This window comes from Nestor notabilis, unplaced genomic scaffold, assembly GCF_000696875.1.
Source record: "Nestor notabilis isolate BGI_N333 unplaced genomic scaffold, ASM69687v1 scaffold6797, whole genome shotgun sequence".
In the NCBI taxonomy this organism is placed as follows: Eukaryota; Metazoa; Chordata; class Aves; order Psittaciformes; family Psittacidae; genus Nestor; species Nestor notabilis.
The window spans coordinates 293-16,965 of NW_009937754.1; the positions used below are offsets into that span (position 1 = coordinate 293).

The 16,673-nt window shown below is 38.0% G+C and overlaps 1 protein-coding gene across 1 annotated transcript in view; it reads left to right on the forward strand.

Annotated features, from left to right (window-relative positions):
* The first annotated feature begins 2,521 nt into the window (after positions 1-2,521).
* TRIM66 (tripartite motif containing 66) overlaps positions 2,522-16,673 on the forward strand; it is a 49,575-nt gene continuing 35,423 nt past the window's right edge. Inside the window, exons 1-2 of the mRNA XM_010018987.1 lie at positions 2,522-2,687; positions 12,309-12,412. Of these exons, the coding sequence (XP_010017289.1) occupies positions 2,522-2,687; positions 12,309-12,412 (270 nt within the window). The remainder of the gene's footprint in view (positions 2,688-12,308; positions 12,413-16,673) is intronic.

The following is a 16,673-nucleotide window of genomic DNA, read 5'->3' on the forward strand; positions in this document are numbered from 1 at the left end:
CTTTTTTTTTTAATATCATTCTTTGGTAGATGAGGATCTTTTTATTCAATGTTTTCCTACTTCTTGGCTGCTAATGAAGCAGTTATAGACAAAACTGGTAAAGTTCATGTTATAACGTTTTAAAATGCTGTAATGAGCCTCGTGTAGCAACATCTACATTCAATGGAAGAAGATTAAAAAAAAAATCTGATTAAATTTGAGAAAAAGAAACACAGGGAACGGCAAGACTTGCATAGGGAGTTCATCCCTAAAACACACAAGTTATGAAGTAGGGAGAGAGTATCATTACACACTTCTGTATGAGAGCAACCTGCTCTAGCAGAAGGTGTCCCTGCCCGTGGCAGTGGGTTGGAACTAGATGAGCTTGAAGGTTCCTTCCAACCCAAACCAGTCTGGGATTCTATGAAATGTTGTCACACTTCATTGGAATTCCCAGTCCTGTGATCCTGGATGCTTCCCTTTCATTGGTGTCAGGGTGGCTGTTGCCTTACTGCTGCCTCCCCAGCTCTCCCTGTCTTCAGCCACTTCTGTCCTGTATCCTGCCTCATTACCCTCACCACACATCTCCAAAATGCAATTAGGCATTTTCTTTGTAATCACTGCTGCTGGACTTGGTGTTTCCCATCAGTGTAGCCAAGTCACTGGTAGCGTAGCTGCCTGACTGCTGTTCCATACCTGTCTCTGTGGGAAGTCGTAAACACTTTTTATCACCCTCATCCTTCCCGCTCCTACCAAAAACCTTGACTGTAGTTTCACATGTTATGCAAAAAGCCTAAATTAAAATGTATGGTAATCCACTTCTGCTCATTCAGCCACAGGTTTGGGCAGTGTGGTGATAAAGCATTTCCTAATATTGGGCTTTCTTTGCATTGATTCTCTGTGTGTGCGGGTGCTTTGGTCCTGGGCTGTGGTTTCTCTGTGTAAACAATGTGGTTGTCAAAGACCTCAACTTCCTACTGCAGAAATTACATGTTTTTGTAGGTGCTGATTTGTCTTCTTAGCAATAGGAGTTGCAAGAAACAAGAGATGGATCCAGCTGAGAAGCTGTGCTGCTCAAATGACATTTGCCCCTGCAAGAAGGTTGATGAAGATGCACTGTAGAAAGCGAGCTTGTTTAATAATCACTGATATGATGTTTATTGGTTAAAGCACAGGTACAATTACAACACAGCTAATTCCCAAGGGGACTTCTAGTTTTGAAGTTACAATCATAAGTTTTAGCAGTAGGTTTGGATTTGTCTAAGTGAAGTCAGTAAAGTTGATGGATATCCACCTATTTTTATTTGTTCCTAAACTGGGTCTTGGGTATGAAATATAATGCAGACTTTAACATATGGTCCATTTTCTCTGAAATATTTTAAGTAGCAGTGACTTCAGGATACACCACTTCAAAAAAAATCCTAGTGAATTTCTGAGACATTCATCATTTTGTTTGCATTGTAATAAAAAATTAGAAAAACAATAATAAAAAAGGAGACCTGCTTACTAGTCATTTCCACTGGAATCTGCCCTGAGACAGAATCCTGTGGGAGAACACACAGCCCCAAGATGACAGCTGCTGCTCTTCTGTGCTGGTGCTGGGGAAATCTGGGTATCGTAGCTGCAAGTCATATACTGCTGTTAGCAGCGCCACCATGCCAAGGCGATGGGCAACTATATGGGGATCTGGTCCCAGGAGTTTCAGGAAGTGCAATTCCAGATGACGCTATATTTACTTTTTGTCTTCTGATACAGCTTGCAAAAGTTTCCCTTTGCAGGCTGTAATCTGATCAACATCTCTCAAGGTCTCAGATTCGAGGAGAAAACATGAACTGCAAAACTCTCTGTTTACCTCGGGGAGTTTAGGTTGGCAGGAGGAACACTGCCCAGCTTGTGGGAACCTCAGGGTTGTTCTATAACTTGATCTGTGGTCATCCCGACAGTCAAAATTTGATTACTGTAAAGTGCATTCTCTTAAATTTCTATAAAGAAGATCGGCTCGTTTATCAAAGCTGCTTTCTGGCATGCATTGCTGAAATGATAGTCATATCAGCTAAGCTTATTATTTGCTTTACCTGAAAACTATAAAATACTGAGGTGAAATTGTAAAAGCAGTCAGAGAACATAATAATTTTTATTGCATGGTTTCAGTACTTCTAGCAGGAAATGTACAGCATGTGACAATTCAGCCTGGTAACAGCTTTGTAAGCAGATCAATAGAACAGATTACTTCAGGTTTTACAGAAGTTGCAAGTACTATAGATAGATCGTGGGATCATGGTTTGTAAACCTTAAACCACACTTTCCTGCACAACAATCTGCAAAAATACTCTTGGTTTGGAAAGCAGGTATGTGCTTTTCAGCTGCGAGGAGCTTCCTCTTTCTTCAGAAGGACTATGTAAGTGTAGTTTCTGAGAACATGCATCCCGCTGTTGACTTCTAGTTTGCACTTGAGTGATCAAGTGTTTTGTTAAGTGAAGGGGTTGTCGTGAGCCATTTTGTGACTCTTCATGTTTTCAATGTCAAACCTCAGTCAACAGAAATGGAGACCCTGGATCTGCTGAGGAATTGTTTGGTGTGCAAATGGGACCTGCAGAGCAGAGACCCCAGGATGCTACCTTGCCTTCATTCCTTCTGTAAGGAGTGTATTCCGGATTTGATGCAAGGCTATAGCTGTATTCCCACTGACTATGAAGTCTTGTATGAAGGTAACATTTAAGAATCTCTGGCTTGTACTCTTTATGTTACAGTATTATAAAAACAGATGGATTGAGAAGTGCTTTTTGTAGCCTGTTCCTTTACAGAGCTACTTTGAAAGAATAAACTAGGAAAGTCAAGTTTTATACAAGCAGAGGGCGGATTTGGAACAAGCCTCCTTCATTATGTTTTTCATCCAACAGCAGCAATGTTCTGAAGAGAAATGACACAGGCATCATTCAACATTTTCCAGAATGGACTAAGTTTCCGTTACTAAAAGTGTGGCATTATGAATATCTGAATTGCTTTAGCTTAATAAATGAATAAATTCTACAAGGTAGTTTCTAGGCTACATTTTTATCCAAATTTTTTGACATGTTGGACCTTTCTATGGTACCGGTTTGGGTGATGGTTTTATATTCTTCCTTCTCTCCCCCTTCAGCACTCCCCCAACACCAACACAAAAAAGTCCAGTTCTTTGTTTCTAACAGAGGTTATAATAATTGTTATTAGAATACATGCACTGTGGTGCATAGAAACTCTTCCTTTTATCTCACTGTCAGTGTGGTTTCTCTCTATCTGAACCCTTCTGACTGTAGGGTATACTGTAAGTCACCCTAACAAACTGAGTAAACTTGTGAGGATGAGAAGCATTTTGCTGCTGTGGTTTTTGAAATCCTGAAGTTATTTGTACAGTTTTTGGTAGTGATGTTAGGAGAAAATATGTAACCTTTTTTTGGAATAAAACAGGACTTAGATGACAGAATACAGTAATGTTAACTGAATGAGTCTTAATTGCCATGGGGAAGCATTCCAGACTCATTACTAATTCATAGGAAGAGCAAAGGCATGTAGATTACTTGTATTTTCACAGGCTTTGAACTTTAGACGAATAAGAGGCATCATTTATTATCTCTTCCATAGCAGATTTTAGACACATGTAGGAAGAAAAGATACCTTCCCCTGAGGTGATGGTAATCTGAATTGATGAGATAACATAAACTAGACAAGTTCAGGTTTGAGAACAAATGGAAACAGTGTTAAGATATCACTGTTGAAAGGCTGGCAAAACACAAAAGATAAAGGAAAAGGGAATAACTTAATAACAAAGGAGAAAGTCTATTCATGCATAGGGTACAGACAGAAAAAGGTATAGAAGTAGGAGACAAAGACAGCTAAGTCATTTCAAGTCCCCTTAAAAATTTTAATACCCAATCAGAGTGGGTTTAAAGTCTGGGGGACCTACTTTATAATACAATACTGTTGAAAACAACCACTCCATTGCTTTTTGTGTATCCTCATTTGACACCTAAACCGTTCCTCTCTCCTCCTTGTTTCTGTTTCCCAAGTGGAAAAGTGAATTTATACCGTTTGGTGATCTTGGATGAAGTGCAGCTAGAGATTCTCATGAGTTGTTAAATTTGGATATTTCAACATTGGATATTTCTTCAAGCTCCTGAGTGGATTGGGAATTATTAGTCCATAGCAAATTAGAACAAATACTAGGTTATTTCTGTATTCTTGGAGTTTATGTTTACTTCCTTGTTCTCTTGTAGATAGGGAACTTCTATGGGAAAGAGCAATATTAGAGAAAAGAAGTAATGAAAGGTGGTGACCCAGTAAATGAAGTGAGACACCAGGTGCAGAGACTCAGTTAATATATGATCAAGAAGAGCTGGAAACCCAAAACATCTGTGTCTCTTAACGTCAACGAGTGAAACTGCAACCACTGTAGGTCAGCCAGGATAAATCTGTGAAATGTTCTGATGGTAGGATGCTAAATGCTGCTGGACTTATCTGTGCTGATTGTTGAGTTATAGGCGGCACAGTACTAACTCAATTTTCAGTGTTATCTTTAAGTATGAGCATATGATGAACTGTAAAGTGCTGCACCATTTTAACCAGGTAAACATGAAATATTGACTGTAAGAAAAAATACGTTCCCAGCTCACTATGAATTCTTTAAGCAAAATATAAGAATTAAAAAAGTGAATGTATTTTCAAGTTAAGTCAGTTTGACGTTTGCTACAAAAGCAGACTTGAATTTATGGGGTTTGGTATACTTTACTATAAATGGTACTGTACTAACTTATAGCTCTTTTCTGACTTACAGAGAACAAACGTGACCTCAACCGTTGACAGATGTCCATTTGCTGCATTTTATTTCCAGCTGAAAATGTAGCTTGTAAGGTAGGTGCTACATATAACCATGGATTCCTAGTTGTTAACACTTGTTAACAAGGCACATCTAAAACTCAGCCAAGCATTGGTCACACTTGCATTTAGTGGGTTCAGAGATATCTGCAAGGGGATTTATTTCAAGAAAAAGATTCTGCTCATTTGGATCTAGGCTCATTTTAAGCATGTTTTGGCATAAGTAGGTTGGTGTCCTGGCTTAAGGAGACTCCAGGTATCAACACACAGTGCCTTATCTTGTACTAAGTCTATATGTAAAAAAACCCCCAAAAACTCCAGCTGCACATCTACAGAGCTTTTTCAACCATACTTAGGCTCGCAGTGGAGTACAGTTTGGCCATGTTGGTGTTACAGCTGTTATATCTCCAAGACCCAAATAACCTTGTTTTGATGGTGTCATATGAGGCAAGTAATGCAATGCATCACATCTATTCATTCTGAAGAAGAATATTCACTAGCTTTAATTAGATTCACTTAACACCAAATACATGGTTTATTTCTAAAAAGGGAAGTAGAAAAGTAATTCTAAAGGAGGAAACTGCTTGTGATGTATATATTCAGTAATCTTAAAATGGATTTAAAGTCAGTCAGCCCTTCTCACTCTGTTGTTCTGCTGCCAGATCCAAAAGGCAAGTGAAACAATGGGGGGTTTAGTTATATAAATATGAAGCTGTAGAGTGGGAGGTTGTCTTCAGAACTGTTTCCTATAACCTATAATTGGGTCTCCAAGGAAGTGTAAATTATGCCTGCAGCTTGAACTGTAGCTAATGCTCTCTGAGAATAATTATTCTGATGGTTGTTGGAAGAAAAAGAGCAGAGGAATAGGTGCAACATGTGGACAGCAAGTATAAATGTGGTGTGTATGGTAGCTCCACTGTTTGTTTCTGTATGCTAATCAATTCTCATTATAATAATAGATTAATTATCTGCATTGATTTATTTCTGAAACAACCAGTTTGAGGGTTCTGTTTAAACCTGACTAGACTGGAAGACTTTGAAACAAAACTACAAGCTGTGGCTTTTGATGTTCACAAGGTTTTTGTACTCGATTTCCATATGTGGTGGTGAGGTTACAGTTTGCGCTTTCAGAGGTGATTGCTGCAAAATATCTACAGCTCTGTCACTTACATATTAGATTGCTACAATACAGGTGGAAGAAAAACTTGAGAGCACTCAGAAATTTTAGATTTCTTGGTTTGTGCTTCTACAGAGGAATGCTGTGTGTGAGGGTATCTGCTTACTGTTCCCTGAGTCCAATGCTGTGTGGCATAACTTTCCTCAAACAGAAGTGGAAGTGCTGTGGGATGTGAGAGATCTGATCTGTGGGGAACTAGGGCTTGAACAGTACATGGCAGAACCTTCTTGTTTTCCTGAAAGTTGGTCTTGGACATATCAGCTGTGGAGTTGGAGTATCCAGACTAGGTATCTATGTCTGACTACTGGATCCACTGCCTTTGAATTTCCGTTTTCTCCAACCCAGTGCCTAGTTACTATTGCTGATGGGAGTGTGAGAGTGGAAATAAACATGTGTCTTATGAAAAAAAGCTGCAAACCAATTTAGCAAAATAAACATCTGCTGCTGAAGCTCTTCAGGGTTCAGAGATGTGTGTATATAAACATAACACACACAGAGCTATTTCTGTATGCATGTCAGTTTCTGGTGCTGGTAGCTTTGGTGGTGGTGCTGGTAGCTTTGGTGGTGGTGCTCAGGTTCATTATTAGCCTATTATGGATGGTAGTTAAAGGAGTAGTGGAGCCCTGGAAGGATGTACGTGTAGGACTACTCACTCCTCCACATCCCTCATGTGATGAGACTTCCTGGGATTCTGTTCAATACAATGTGATCTTCAGTGATTATTCTGTACTAGCTGATAACTCAAATACACCAAGAATAGTTTACATGTGGTTTATGCTGCATATAATTCTGAAATAGGGTTTTATTCTATTTATTACAATGAAATGGGGCTTAAATCCAATACTGCGATCCTTGCTAGCCTTTCTAAATTCATGGTAATCTCTTTAGCAGTGAAATGTGATGTTGTAAGTAATGATTTCAAATGATAAACAGCAGGGGGTAATGAACTTCAAAAAAATAATTTATGCAAATGTTCCTACTCCTTTCCTACCAACATAATTTCCATACAAAAGTAGAACATTTCAACAGCTCTTAGCTTTTTGCTACTCTTAGAGGTGTTGGTAGCAAGAATGGACTTCATTTGGGCATCATGATTGCCCAATAGCTGAATTTGGCTCCTGATCTCTTAACATGTAAGCTGTTGTTTGAATCTTGTAATTCCCTGCTGAATTGCTATTTAGATCCAGAAATTGCATCATTCTCATATGTATAAACAGAGAGTCTCTAGGGCCTCTGACTACTCTTTCCTCCACCCACTGTGCTGTAATAATGATATATTTAAATGAGCTGTCTGCAAAATACACATTCTTAAAACAAATTAACAATGTTGTTTAGAGGCAGTGGTAAGGTAGGAAGGCAAGAAAAATAGGGAATTGTCTGCGAAAGATACTGTGGGACAGAATGGCATTGTAAGACTTGCTGCTACCTGGATCTGGAAAAGCTCTTCTCTTTCCTTCTGCACACTTGCTCCAGGTAATTCTGAAGACTGAGAGAATACCCAGGCAAGAAGGAAGATGCTGCAATTCATTCCCACTATGGGACTTTTATTCCACCACTTCAGGAAAAATACAACCAAGGCAAGTTAATAGAGGCCTGAGTGAATCTGAAAGGCAAGGGCAAGAAAGAATACAAGAGGAAAAAAAATGTGTGCCTTGTAGTGGCTCAGTACATCATTCTGCCTTGCTGATTTGTCAGCATTTCTGGCTTAAAAAGGGGGAGCAGCCCCAGGTAGTCTGTGAAAGGTGTAGAGACTTCAATCTCCAGTACAGCAAAGCCTGAATCCAGGGAGTGCGTCGTGCGCACTGTTTTGCTTAATAACCACCCGCTCCCCGATGCAAGTGACTTTGTGCGTAGCTCTCTGACTGTTTATCCAGAGGACAGGTAAGGGGTTTTGAGGAAATTGTGCTTTATTGGTGATTTGCACTCTGAGCATGAGCATGGCATGGTGTGCTTGCTTTGTATTGTTGACCTAGTTACTGCTTGTGGCTATTTGTAAAGATGTATGTACGATTTGATTAATTTCAGGATAATTGCTTCACAAACTATTCTGTAATGTATTTATTATGCCAAACTGTCATTAGATTCTTTTGGGAAATTATATTGAAAAAGGTTGGGAATTTCCAGGGAGCAGAGGTTTTTATTAAATGGGAAAGGAATCAAATAAGAAGCCCAATTAGCTGAGCAAGTATGATCTCCAAAGCTACCACATTCAGGGAATCCCTCTTTTAGCAAGATTCAAATCCATCTCGTGTGCCTTTAATAAAGTCTTAAATATAAAATCCAGCACTGGGACAGGTGAGAAGGCGCTTACTGATTAGTCCTCCTACAAGTAGGAGTCTGCTTTCAATGCAGTATTACCATGGTGTCCCCATTATTTTTCCTGTTGATTATTACGCTCTTTGGATTTTTTTTTAAGCTGAAGGCTATACATGCCTTATGTTCATTTCAATTTGAAAGCTGTTATAATTCACACTTACTTAGCAGCCTTCCATTATCTGAAGGGGGCCTACAAGGATGCTGGGGAGGGACTCTTCATCAGGGACTGTACCGAGAGGTCAAGGGGGAATGGGTTCAGACTTAAACAGGGAAAGTTTAGATTACATATAAGGAAGAAGTTCTTTACAGTGAGGGTGGTGAGGCACTGGAATGGGTTGCCCAAGGAAGTTGTGAATGCTCCATCCCTGGCAGTGTTCAAGGCCAGGGTGGCTGGAGTCTTGGGGGACATGGTTTAGTGCGAGGGGTCCCTGCCCATGCAGGGGGGTTGGAACTAGATGATCTTAAGGTCCTTTCCAACCTTAACTATTCTATGATTCTATGATTCTATTTCAGACACACTTGACAGTTACACAATCAAAAGCTGTGCTTGATGGTCTGTGGTAGTGAGTCTAATACAAAGCTTTACGTGTGTGTGACTCATTCTGTGTGTATCTCTTGAGCAACACTGATTTCAGTAGCATAACGTGGATCTAAAACCTGGGGAAAAAATTGTTGCATGGCATCCAGAGCATCACTTTTAGCTGTCCCCTAGCATTGATCAGTAGTGATGTAATTTACCTCAGAAATCGTAACTGTTCCATATTTCTTAATACCACTGCATTTTTCAATACATATGAGGAGGCTTTTGTGCAGAACTGAAACCCACACATGATGTATGTTTTCTTAGGGTGAATGTAACTGAAGTTTTCTTTAAATACATTTAAAAACATTAAAAATATGATCTTGCCCATTGTCAAATTAATGCATTCTTTATACAATGAATTTTATACTCCATTAATTTGTAACAAATTAGCAGAATTTAAAGTTCACATGAACCTGCCTGAGGCCATGAGTATTTCCATTAAATATCATTCGATTGGGATAATTTGATGTAAACATTCTGCACTAACTGAGTAGTGTTGGAATGTAATAGTAACTTCAATACTAACTTTTTTACCTTATGTGGTGTGTAGACAGAAGTTGTCCTTCCTATGGCAAAGTCCTGAGCGCTGCTTTTGACTCCTGTAAGCACCTGTTGCCAGAAATCTTTTGTGTAAGACTGTGGGCTCACCCATATGGCAAGTAGGTGAAGGAAAAATAGAGTTGTGCATTTCTTACTTCAGAATGTAACCTGTTGATAATTTCCCCTTTGGTCAATTTGCAGCATTATTATGTAGCCTCAGTAGGGAGGATTTCTCTCTCTGTTAGACAAATCAAGAATGACGTTGCTTGGGCAATGCTGTTATGAGAGTAAAAAAACTGGTTCAAAATCTCAAAGGGCTAGAGGCGATTCCCTGTAAAGTCAGTAGATGGTTTCCTATTGACTGCATCAGGAAGTAGAGCATGTCCCATGAGACTTATTTGAGAAACTGTTTGCAAAGTAGGTATTTTGCTTCCTAGATTATCAATCAGAATGTATCTGTCTTTTTATTTGTGCTGCTGTTATAACTGTATGGCTTTGTAAGGTGCTCACAGGGAAACCTGAAAACTGTTTCACCTTCTAGGAATTAGCACTGCAATTCACTGCTGCTTGTAGTATGCTCCATTTACAAGGAGCAGGAGGGCACTGTCTGTGTAACATGTCTTGTCTTAGCTACTGTTTTTACATTTCTCTAGAGAACTAATCTGTTAATGGATTTCTAAAAGACATACACAACCATAATTTGGGAAATCATGGAGAGGTTTCAATGTGACTAATATAAAAACTTTCTGTTGTCCTAGGGTGTAAAATATGAAGGTGATTAGCAACAAATACTGTAGGTAAATAAGACAACTTTTCAACTGCACTTCTTATAATAAGGATGCAAAGTAAAGGAAGAGTTTAAAAGACTTCGACAGCTTTCTGCCATCACAGGCACCTTTGTCAGATGAATTTTTAGGCTCTTTGTAAGACCTATCACCAGAACACACTTAAATAAGACTCAAGTTACGTGCCCAGAAGATGAGCAAAGCGCTGGCAATTGCTTGCATTGCCCTTTCCTTTGGGGTGTCCTGTAGCTGAGTAGCACAGCAACCTGTGGATACTGCCTATTCCTTCTTGCATCTACATGAACACTCAGAGTTGTATGAAGTGCACTGTTAAACAAGTGTGAGTAAGCCATAGTCTGCCACTTGGGCCCTCAAATCACAGATCTGTTGTAAATGGGATCTCGGAAAACAGCAAAAAATATACTTTTGCTTTTATTATGGGATTTGGGCTAACAAAGACCTAAATCTCATGAAGGTGGTTCATAGTAAGATGTCCCTTCAAAGTAGATTTATCAGAACTCAAAGTTTCTTCAAAATATTCATGGATGAAGGTAGATGTATTCAGACATCTGACTGCATAGCGCATTTGTCAGAAGTGGTAACGTAGGAAGGGTTTGGAGTTCATGTGTCTCTGCCAATGTAAAGTGCTGCTGTTAAAATAACAGTAGTCCGGGCCTGAAAATGGTAGACATTCAGGGTTAGAACTGTGCACGTGGCTAGGGACTGCAGGAGCCATGTCCCAAGGGCAGAGGTAATACTAAGCACCTGTAAATTGAGACCGTCTCCAATAACTGCCTAATGTGAAAAGTAATAGACATTTTAAGATTTAGTTAATCTGCAGGCCACTCTCCTTATTTAAAAATAATTTTAATTAAGGAAAAGAACACATTGAATGGTCCAGTCGAAAGCTGTCCTTCCTTTTGCTTTTAAAAACCTTGCTTTAAATGAGTTTACATCGTTTCGTTGTGGAAAATACTACTGTTAGTTATCATAAAGAGATTGCTTGTCAAGGTGAACATAGCACTGAAATTCTGGTCTCAATAGAATGGAAAAATCTTAGATTAAAAAAAGACTTGATAAGATAAGGTAAAAATAGACCAACACATCACGACCATCTCTAAAGGACTGGATTCACATCTACATCTACAGTAGTTTACATAATGTGGTCAGAAACATGCATACTCCTTTCCCTCACACCTCCCACCAAAAAAAACTAACCAAAAAGCACTAGACTTTGTAGAAAAATGTAAGTCCTAGCCCAAGAATGAAACAGTCATGCAAAAATGCAGGTATGCAGGACACCTTCCTCAACTGTTAGTTCTCAAGTTCTTAGCCCAGGCAAACACTAAGATTCATTCCAGCTGTGCTCAGTAGCTACTGAAGGTGAAGCCAGGTTTTGCTGTCATACTCTTTGCTTTGCTTTGCTTCACTTTGCTTTAGGTGTGATCATGTTTTGCCACTTGTGGATTTGTTGTAATAGATGGTTTGCAATTCTGGCTTTTATTTATGAAACTCTTTAATTCTTTACCTTTATTCTGACTTGTTGCTTCTGCCAACAGCATGTTAGTCTTCTTTCACTTCACTTGGATAGCATGCTGCAGTGTAAAAGTAGTCTGTGTGTATGTAAATCTAGGCAATGTGTGTTTTATGCTTCGATATACCTCTGGTAATGTGAAGCTGGTCTAGAAGAACTGTAGCAAGTATCATAAAGCACAAGTAGATCCATAACAAGGGAATACAATTTAAAGTGTGGCTCAGTTTTTATCAAAGCTATAAGCCCTAATGAATTCATGGGAATTTGGACATTCAGATATCATTGATAAGTGGTGAAATAAGTCAACTGAACTGTAGTGTATTTCTAAGGATTTTGTTGCTTTGTTTTTCTTTCTATGTACTGAACTAGATCTAGCCACATGTAATTTCTGGCTTGAAGAATGTCTTATTTGCCTGGAACTGTGTGTTATTGTGGTGTAAAAAAACCAGCAATACTGAAGGATGGTTTATATAATTTCCTGGTTCACATGACTGGTGTGCATTGTTTTATTTGTGTTGGGTTTATTTTTTTTTTTAAATTCAGGTATCCTTTCCTGCCCTGTATGCAAACAGACCTGCTTTGCAAGGGATGTAGTTGAAAATTTCTTTCTCAAGGACTTTCCCACTGGTAATTCAGCTATGGCAAAGGTAAGTGAAAATCTTTGCATTGAACAACAGACTTTCTTACAGTTCACTTGTGCAGCACTGTAATTAATTCACTCCTAGAGATGGAGTACTTTAATACTTTTTAACCTATATTTGAAGAATGAATTTGACTCTATATACTTTATTTTAAATAGATTAAAAATATTGATACTAGTGGTGTAGGACCTGTGACAATAAATATATCAGGAAGATACTGGATCTCTTGGATTCCTTGTTGTCTCCTTTCCTGCCCTCAACACAAAGTCAACAGAAGCAGACAATTGGCTGAATGGTTATACCAAGATTACCCATTAGATTCTGTGGGCAATTATAATTTTCTGATTGCCTGTTTTAATGATAAAAAATGCCACACTGTATATAGATTGATTGCCCTTTTGTCAAATATTCGGTTAACAGGCAGGGCTATTCTCACAGTTTTTTAGGTGTTACTATTTTGGGTCATGAGAAAGGACGGAGAATGGTGTGTATTTCTGCCTCCTTTGTTACAAAACAGTGTTCTATTATTTGCATGAGTAAGACTGATTTGAGAATGTGGTACTATTACCTGTAGCTAGGAGTTAAAACAAGCAAAAACTTGTCAAAACTATTCTGTAATCTGCTGACTACTTTATCCAAAGTGTGATTCAAAGCAAGGGAAGAATAACAGAGAAGCAGGGATACTGGACTTCACCTTCTGGATCAGTTTCTGGACCTCAGACTGTCTCTTTTGCACTTTTGATTCCTGAGTAAGCTGGATAACCAGCCACATTGGATATTCAGTTACAGGGCCTTTTGGTGAAGGGAAACACTTTTTCCATAATGTAAGACAGAGCATATGTCTGTCCACTCTTTTTAAGTCCTATAGCAGCAGCAACAATTTCTGGTTCAGATCTGTCCCATGCAGAAGGGTTGAAACAGCTTTAAATTGTGCAAGTGGCTTGTCCAGTGATATCGTTGCAAAAACGTATGGAAGGGATGTACTTCTTCCCTGTCAGTCATTTCTGTATTTTGTTTACTTCCATTGTTAAAAAGAAAAGAATGTGTAACCTAATCCATGGAGTGTTCTGGGAAAGTTAAAAAATTAATGCAAGGAAAATATGTTAACATCTTCAGGTGTAAGGTGCTTGAAGAGTGTAACGTAACTTTATCTAAAACATAAAAAGTCTGTTCCCATGTGCTCTTCAAAGAGAATAAGAATGTTAATAAGATATTGCGAATGTTTAGAATGCACTTATACTGGGATTTCTTAATTACCATAAATCACATCATTTACCTTTCAGTGAAGATTTGTGTAGAAAGGAAATCAGATGAGAATATCTGACGTCTTCAAAAGCACTAGATTATTTTTCAAGCCTTCTTTAAAAGGCTTTTCTTTTCTGTAGTCATTTGGGAGTCCTAAGAGCAGTTCAGTAAAGCAGATTTCTCACTGGAGCTTAGGAGCACCCTAGAGGGACTCATGAACCTTCCTTACATTTTTTGGCTTACTTCCTTTTTATTAACAGTCAAGTTGTATGAAAGTGAAGCTGACTTACTGTCTTTTAACAACCATCCCCATCCAAAAGTAAAGCCATAGTTTTGCCACCAGTGGTATCAAAAGGAGAAGCACCAGCTCATCTAACTGAGACACAGCTAAACAACCATAATTTTCTTAATTTACCTAATCTATTCAAATGGGAATCTGTCATGGCTTGTAACCAAGTGTTTGGAAGCAAGATGTTTCTCAGAGTGTGAGACAGTGAAGCATAAATGATAGAATGTGCTATACACCAGCAGCAGGAGTTTCAAAACTATGCAGTTCAGAATCTCTTGCCCAAAAGCCCATTCCCACATCATAGATAATGTAACTCTGAGAACACTCTGTGCTCTGGAACTTAAAAGTAGTGTTAACACTGTACAGTATCAGTATAATTTCTAGTCAGATTGACACAGGTAAACCTGTGATTAAGCAGTTTTGATTATTGCAGAGAAGGCAGAGCATCCCTCAACTTTTGACCTGTTCCATAAGCTGGCCTCTCATGGGTACATTTTAAATTGCATATTTATTTTTATATATAAGCTTTGCTTCCCAGAATAAATACCCTTGCATTTTGGTTATATAAGTTATGTTAGGCTTTTTGGTTGAAATTATTATGCGTACCTTTTGGAAAACATTGTTAATAAGCAAATGGCTAAAACAGCAGAATAGCTTACACAAATACTTCCCTGTCCTGACAATCAAACCCATTTAAAACTTTGCTTTGTTGTCATATTGTCAAGAATTGCCCATCTCTTTAAAAAGATTGGGAATACTTAGAAACTCTTGGAAAATGCTGTGAGATTCCAGCCCCACTGAAAGTAATGGCAAAATTTAATTTCAGCAGACAAAAATTTTTCTTCTTGTGCTGAAGTGAATTAGAATTCCACTCACTTGCCTCTTGGAATTTAGGTGGATATAGATGTTCCATTTAATGTTAAAGCCATCATTTAAAACTAAGATAACCAGCAAAGAACTGTGATTGTTCTTTCCTCAGGCTTTCTATTCCCTGAGACACCATGAAGATTAAATTCATCAGGGCTTGCTCCAGCGTTTATGTGCTGAGTGCATGCTGCTATGCCCTTCTCTTCATGTTTCCCATCAGAATAGCTGGCATGCAATCATAAATGAGCTGAAAGGCAGATAAGCTGATGTCCAACAGAAAGGACACCATAGAAAGTGATTTTGTCATCTATTAGTAGTTGCTGGAGTCACCCTGAGTAGTAGCAATATTCAAGAACAATGTATAAGTACAGTAGATATATTGTAATCTTGTAGGAAATGTTTGAGTTTGATAAAGTGGTGGCTTTTATGCTTTGATGATGGTAAAATTGTAACACTGTATTCAGTCTGCACATTAGTACCTATTTGTGGCTATGGTAAGTCAAAAACATTAGAGTCGGGAGTTTTCAAACAAGGGGTTTTAAGTCTAGTACAAGTCCTTTTTAAAAGAAGTATCATTACAGCTATCTTGAAATAAGTTAAGATCATTCTGGATACCAAAGATTAAATTACCCACTTCATTTAAGTGCAGCTTTATTAATTTCTCCTTTAGTGACACTTACAGATAGCACACTCTGTATAACAAAGGGCATTTTCGAAATTGTTGAATCAATAGAGATGATAGCTAATTAAGTTTTACAGTTCTTCTTATGTTCCCATGTCATGTTTTCCAGTTTACCACATGTGATATCAAGGTATAAATTGAGCTCATTTCTGGTCAGCTCTTTAGAGAATATGAACTAAGTTTTTCATTAATAGTACGTGGGTGTCTCCATATTGTTTTCTAAATTGCCTTATCATTGGCATGCTTTATGTATTTTTTCTGACAGTTTCACTGTATCAGAGTGGTTCATACAATGCTAAAGCAAATAGCTTTAGAGTAAGCTCGAATTTTAAATAAAGCAATGTAGATTTACAGTAGGTCTGCTGAAGTAGCTCTGTTACACATTCATCTAAATGAAAGCTGAAGTGGCTTTTATAGGTTTTTTTTTATTTATTTTGTTAATAAATAATTAGTAACAGACAAATTAATGACAATGAAATGATACAGTAAAATGCTTCTGGATTATGTGATTAAAAAGGAAATGGTAATTAGATTAAAAACATTTTTCATGGGATATGTTTCACTCTAATATTTCACATATTTACTTAGTAACCTAGACTATACTCAGGTAGGAAAAAAGTTTTATATCTATCTAAATATATATACATATATATAAAAGTAAAGCATACACTCACTTGATGTGTTAAAGTCATCAGTAAATAATACGCTAACAGAAAGTGATTAAAGCATACCACTCATTTTCAAAAGTAACTTTTAACCTAACCCTCCTTAACTGAAATCAGACAAGTTTTATTTCATAGTTTCATGGCTTTTCAGTTGACAAGAAACAAGTCATTATGATTATTTCTTCTGACATGATATGTAACACAGATCCTAGAATTTTGCTTGATAATTCAAGCATAATTATGCTGGATTGTGCTAGAACACAGAAGGACAACCAATTTAAGAGCTTCAAGCTTTAATTTTATTCTGTTCCCTTTTACAACAATAAACACACTCTTAAAATCGCTTGAACTGCATTAATCTGAGGAAGACCCTGAGCAAGTTTGCTGACAATACTAAGTTATGTGGTTTGGTTGATATGGAGGAAAGGATATCCATTCAGAGGGACTTTGACATGTTTGAGAGCTGGGCCAATGCCAACCTCATGAAGTTCAACCAAGCCAAGTGCAAGGTCCTACACC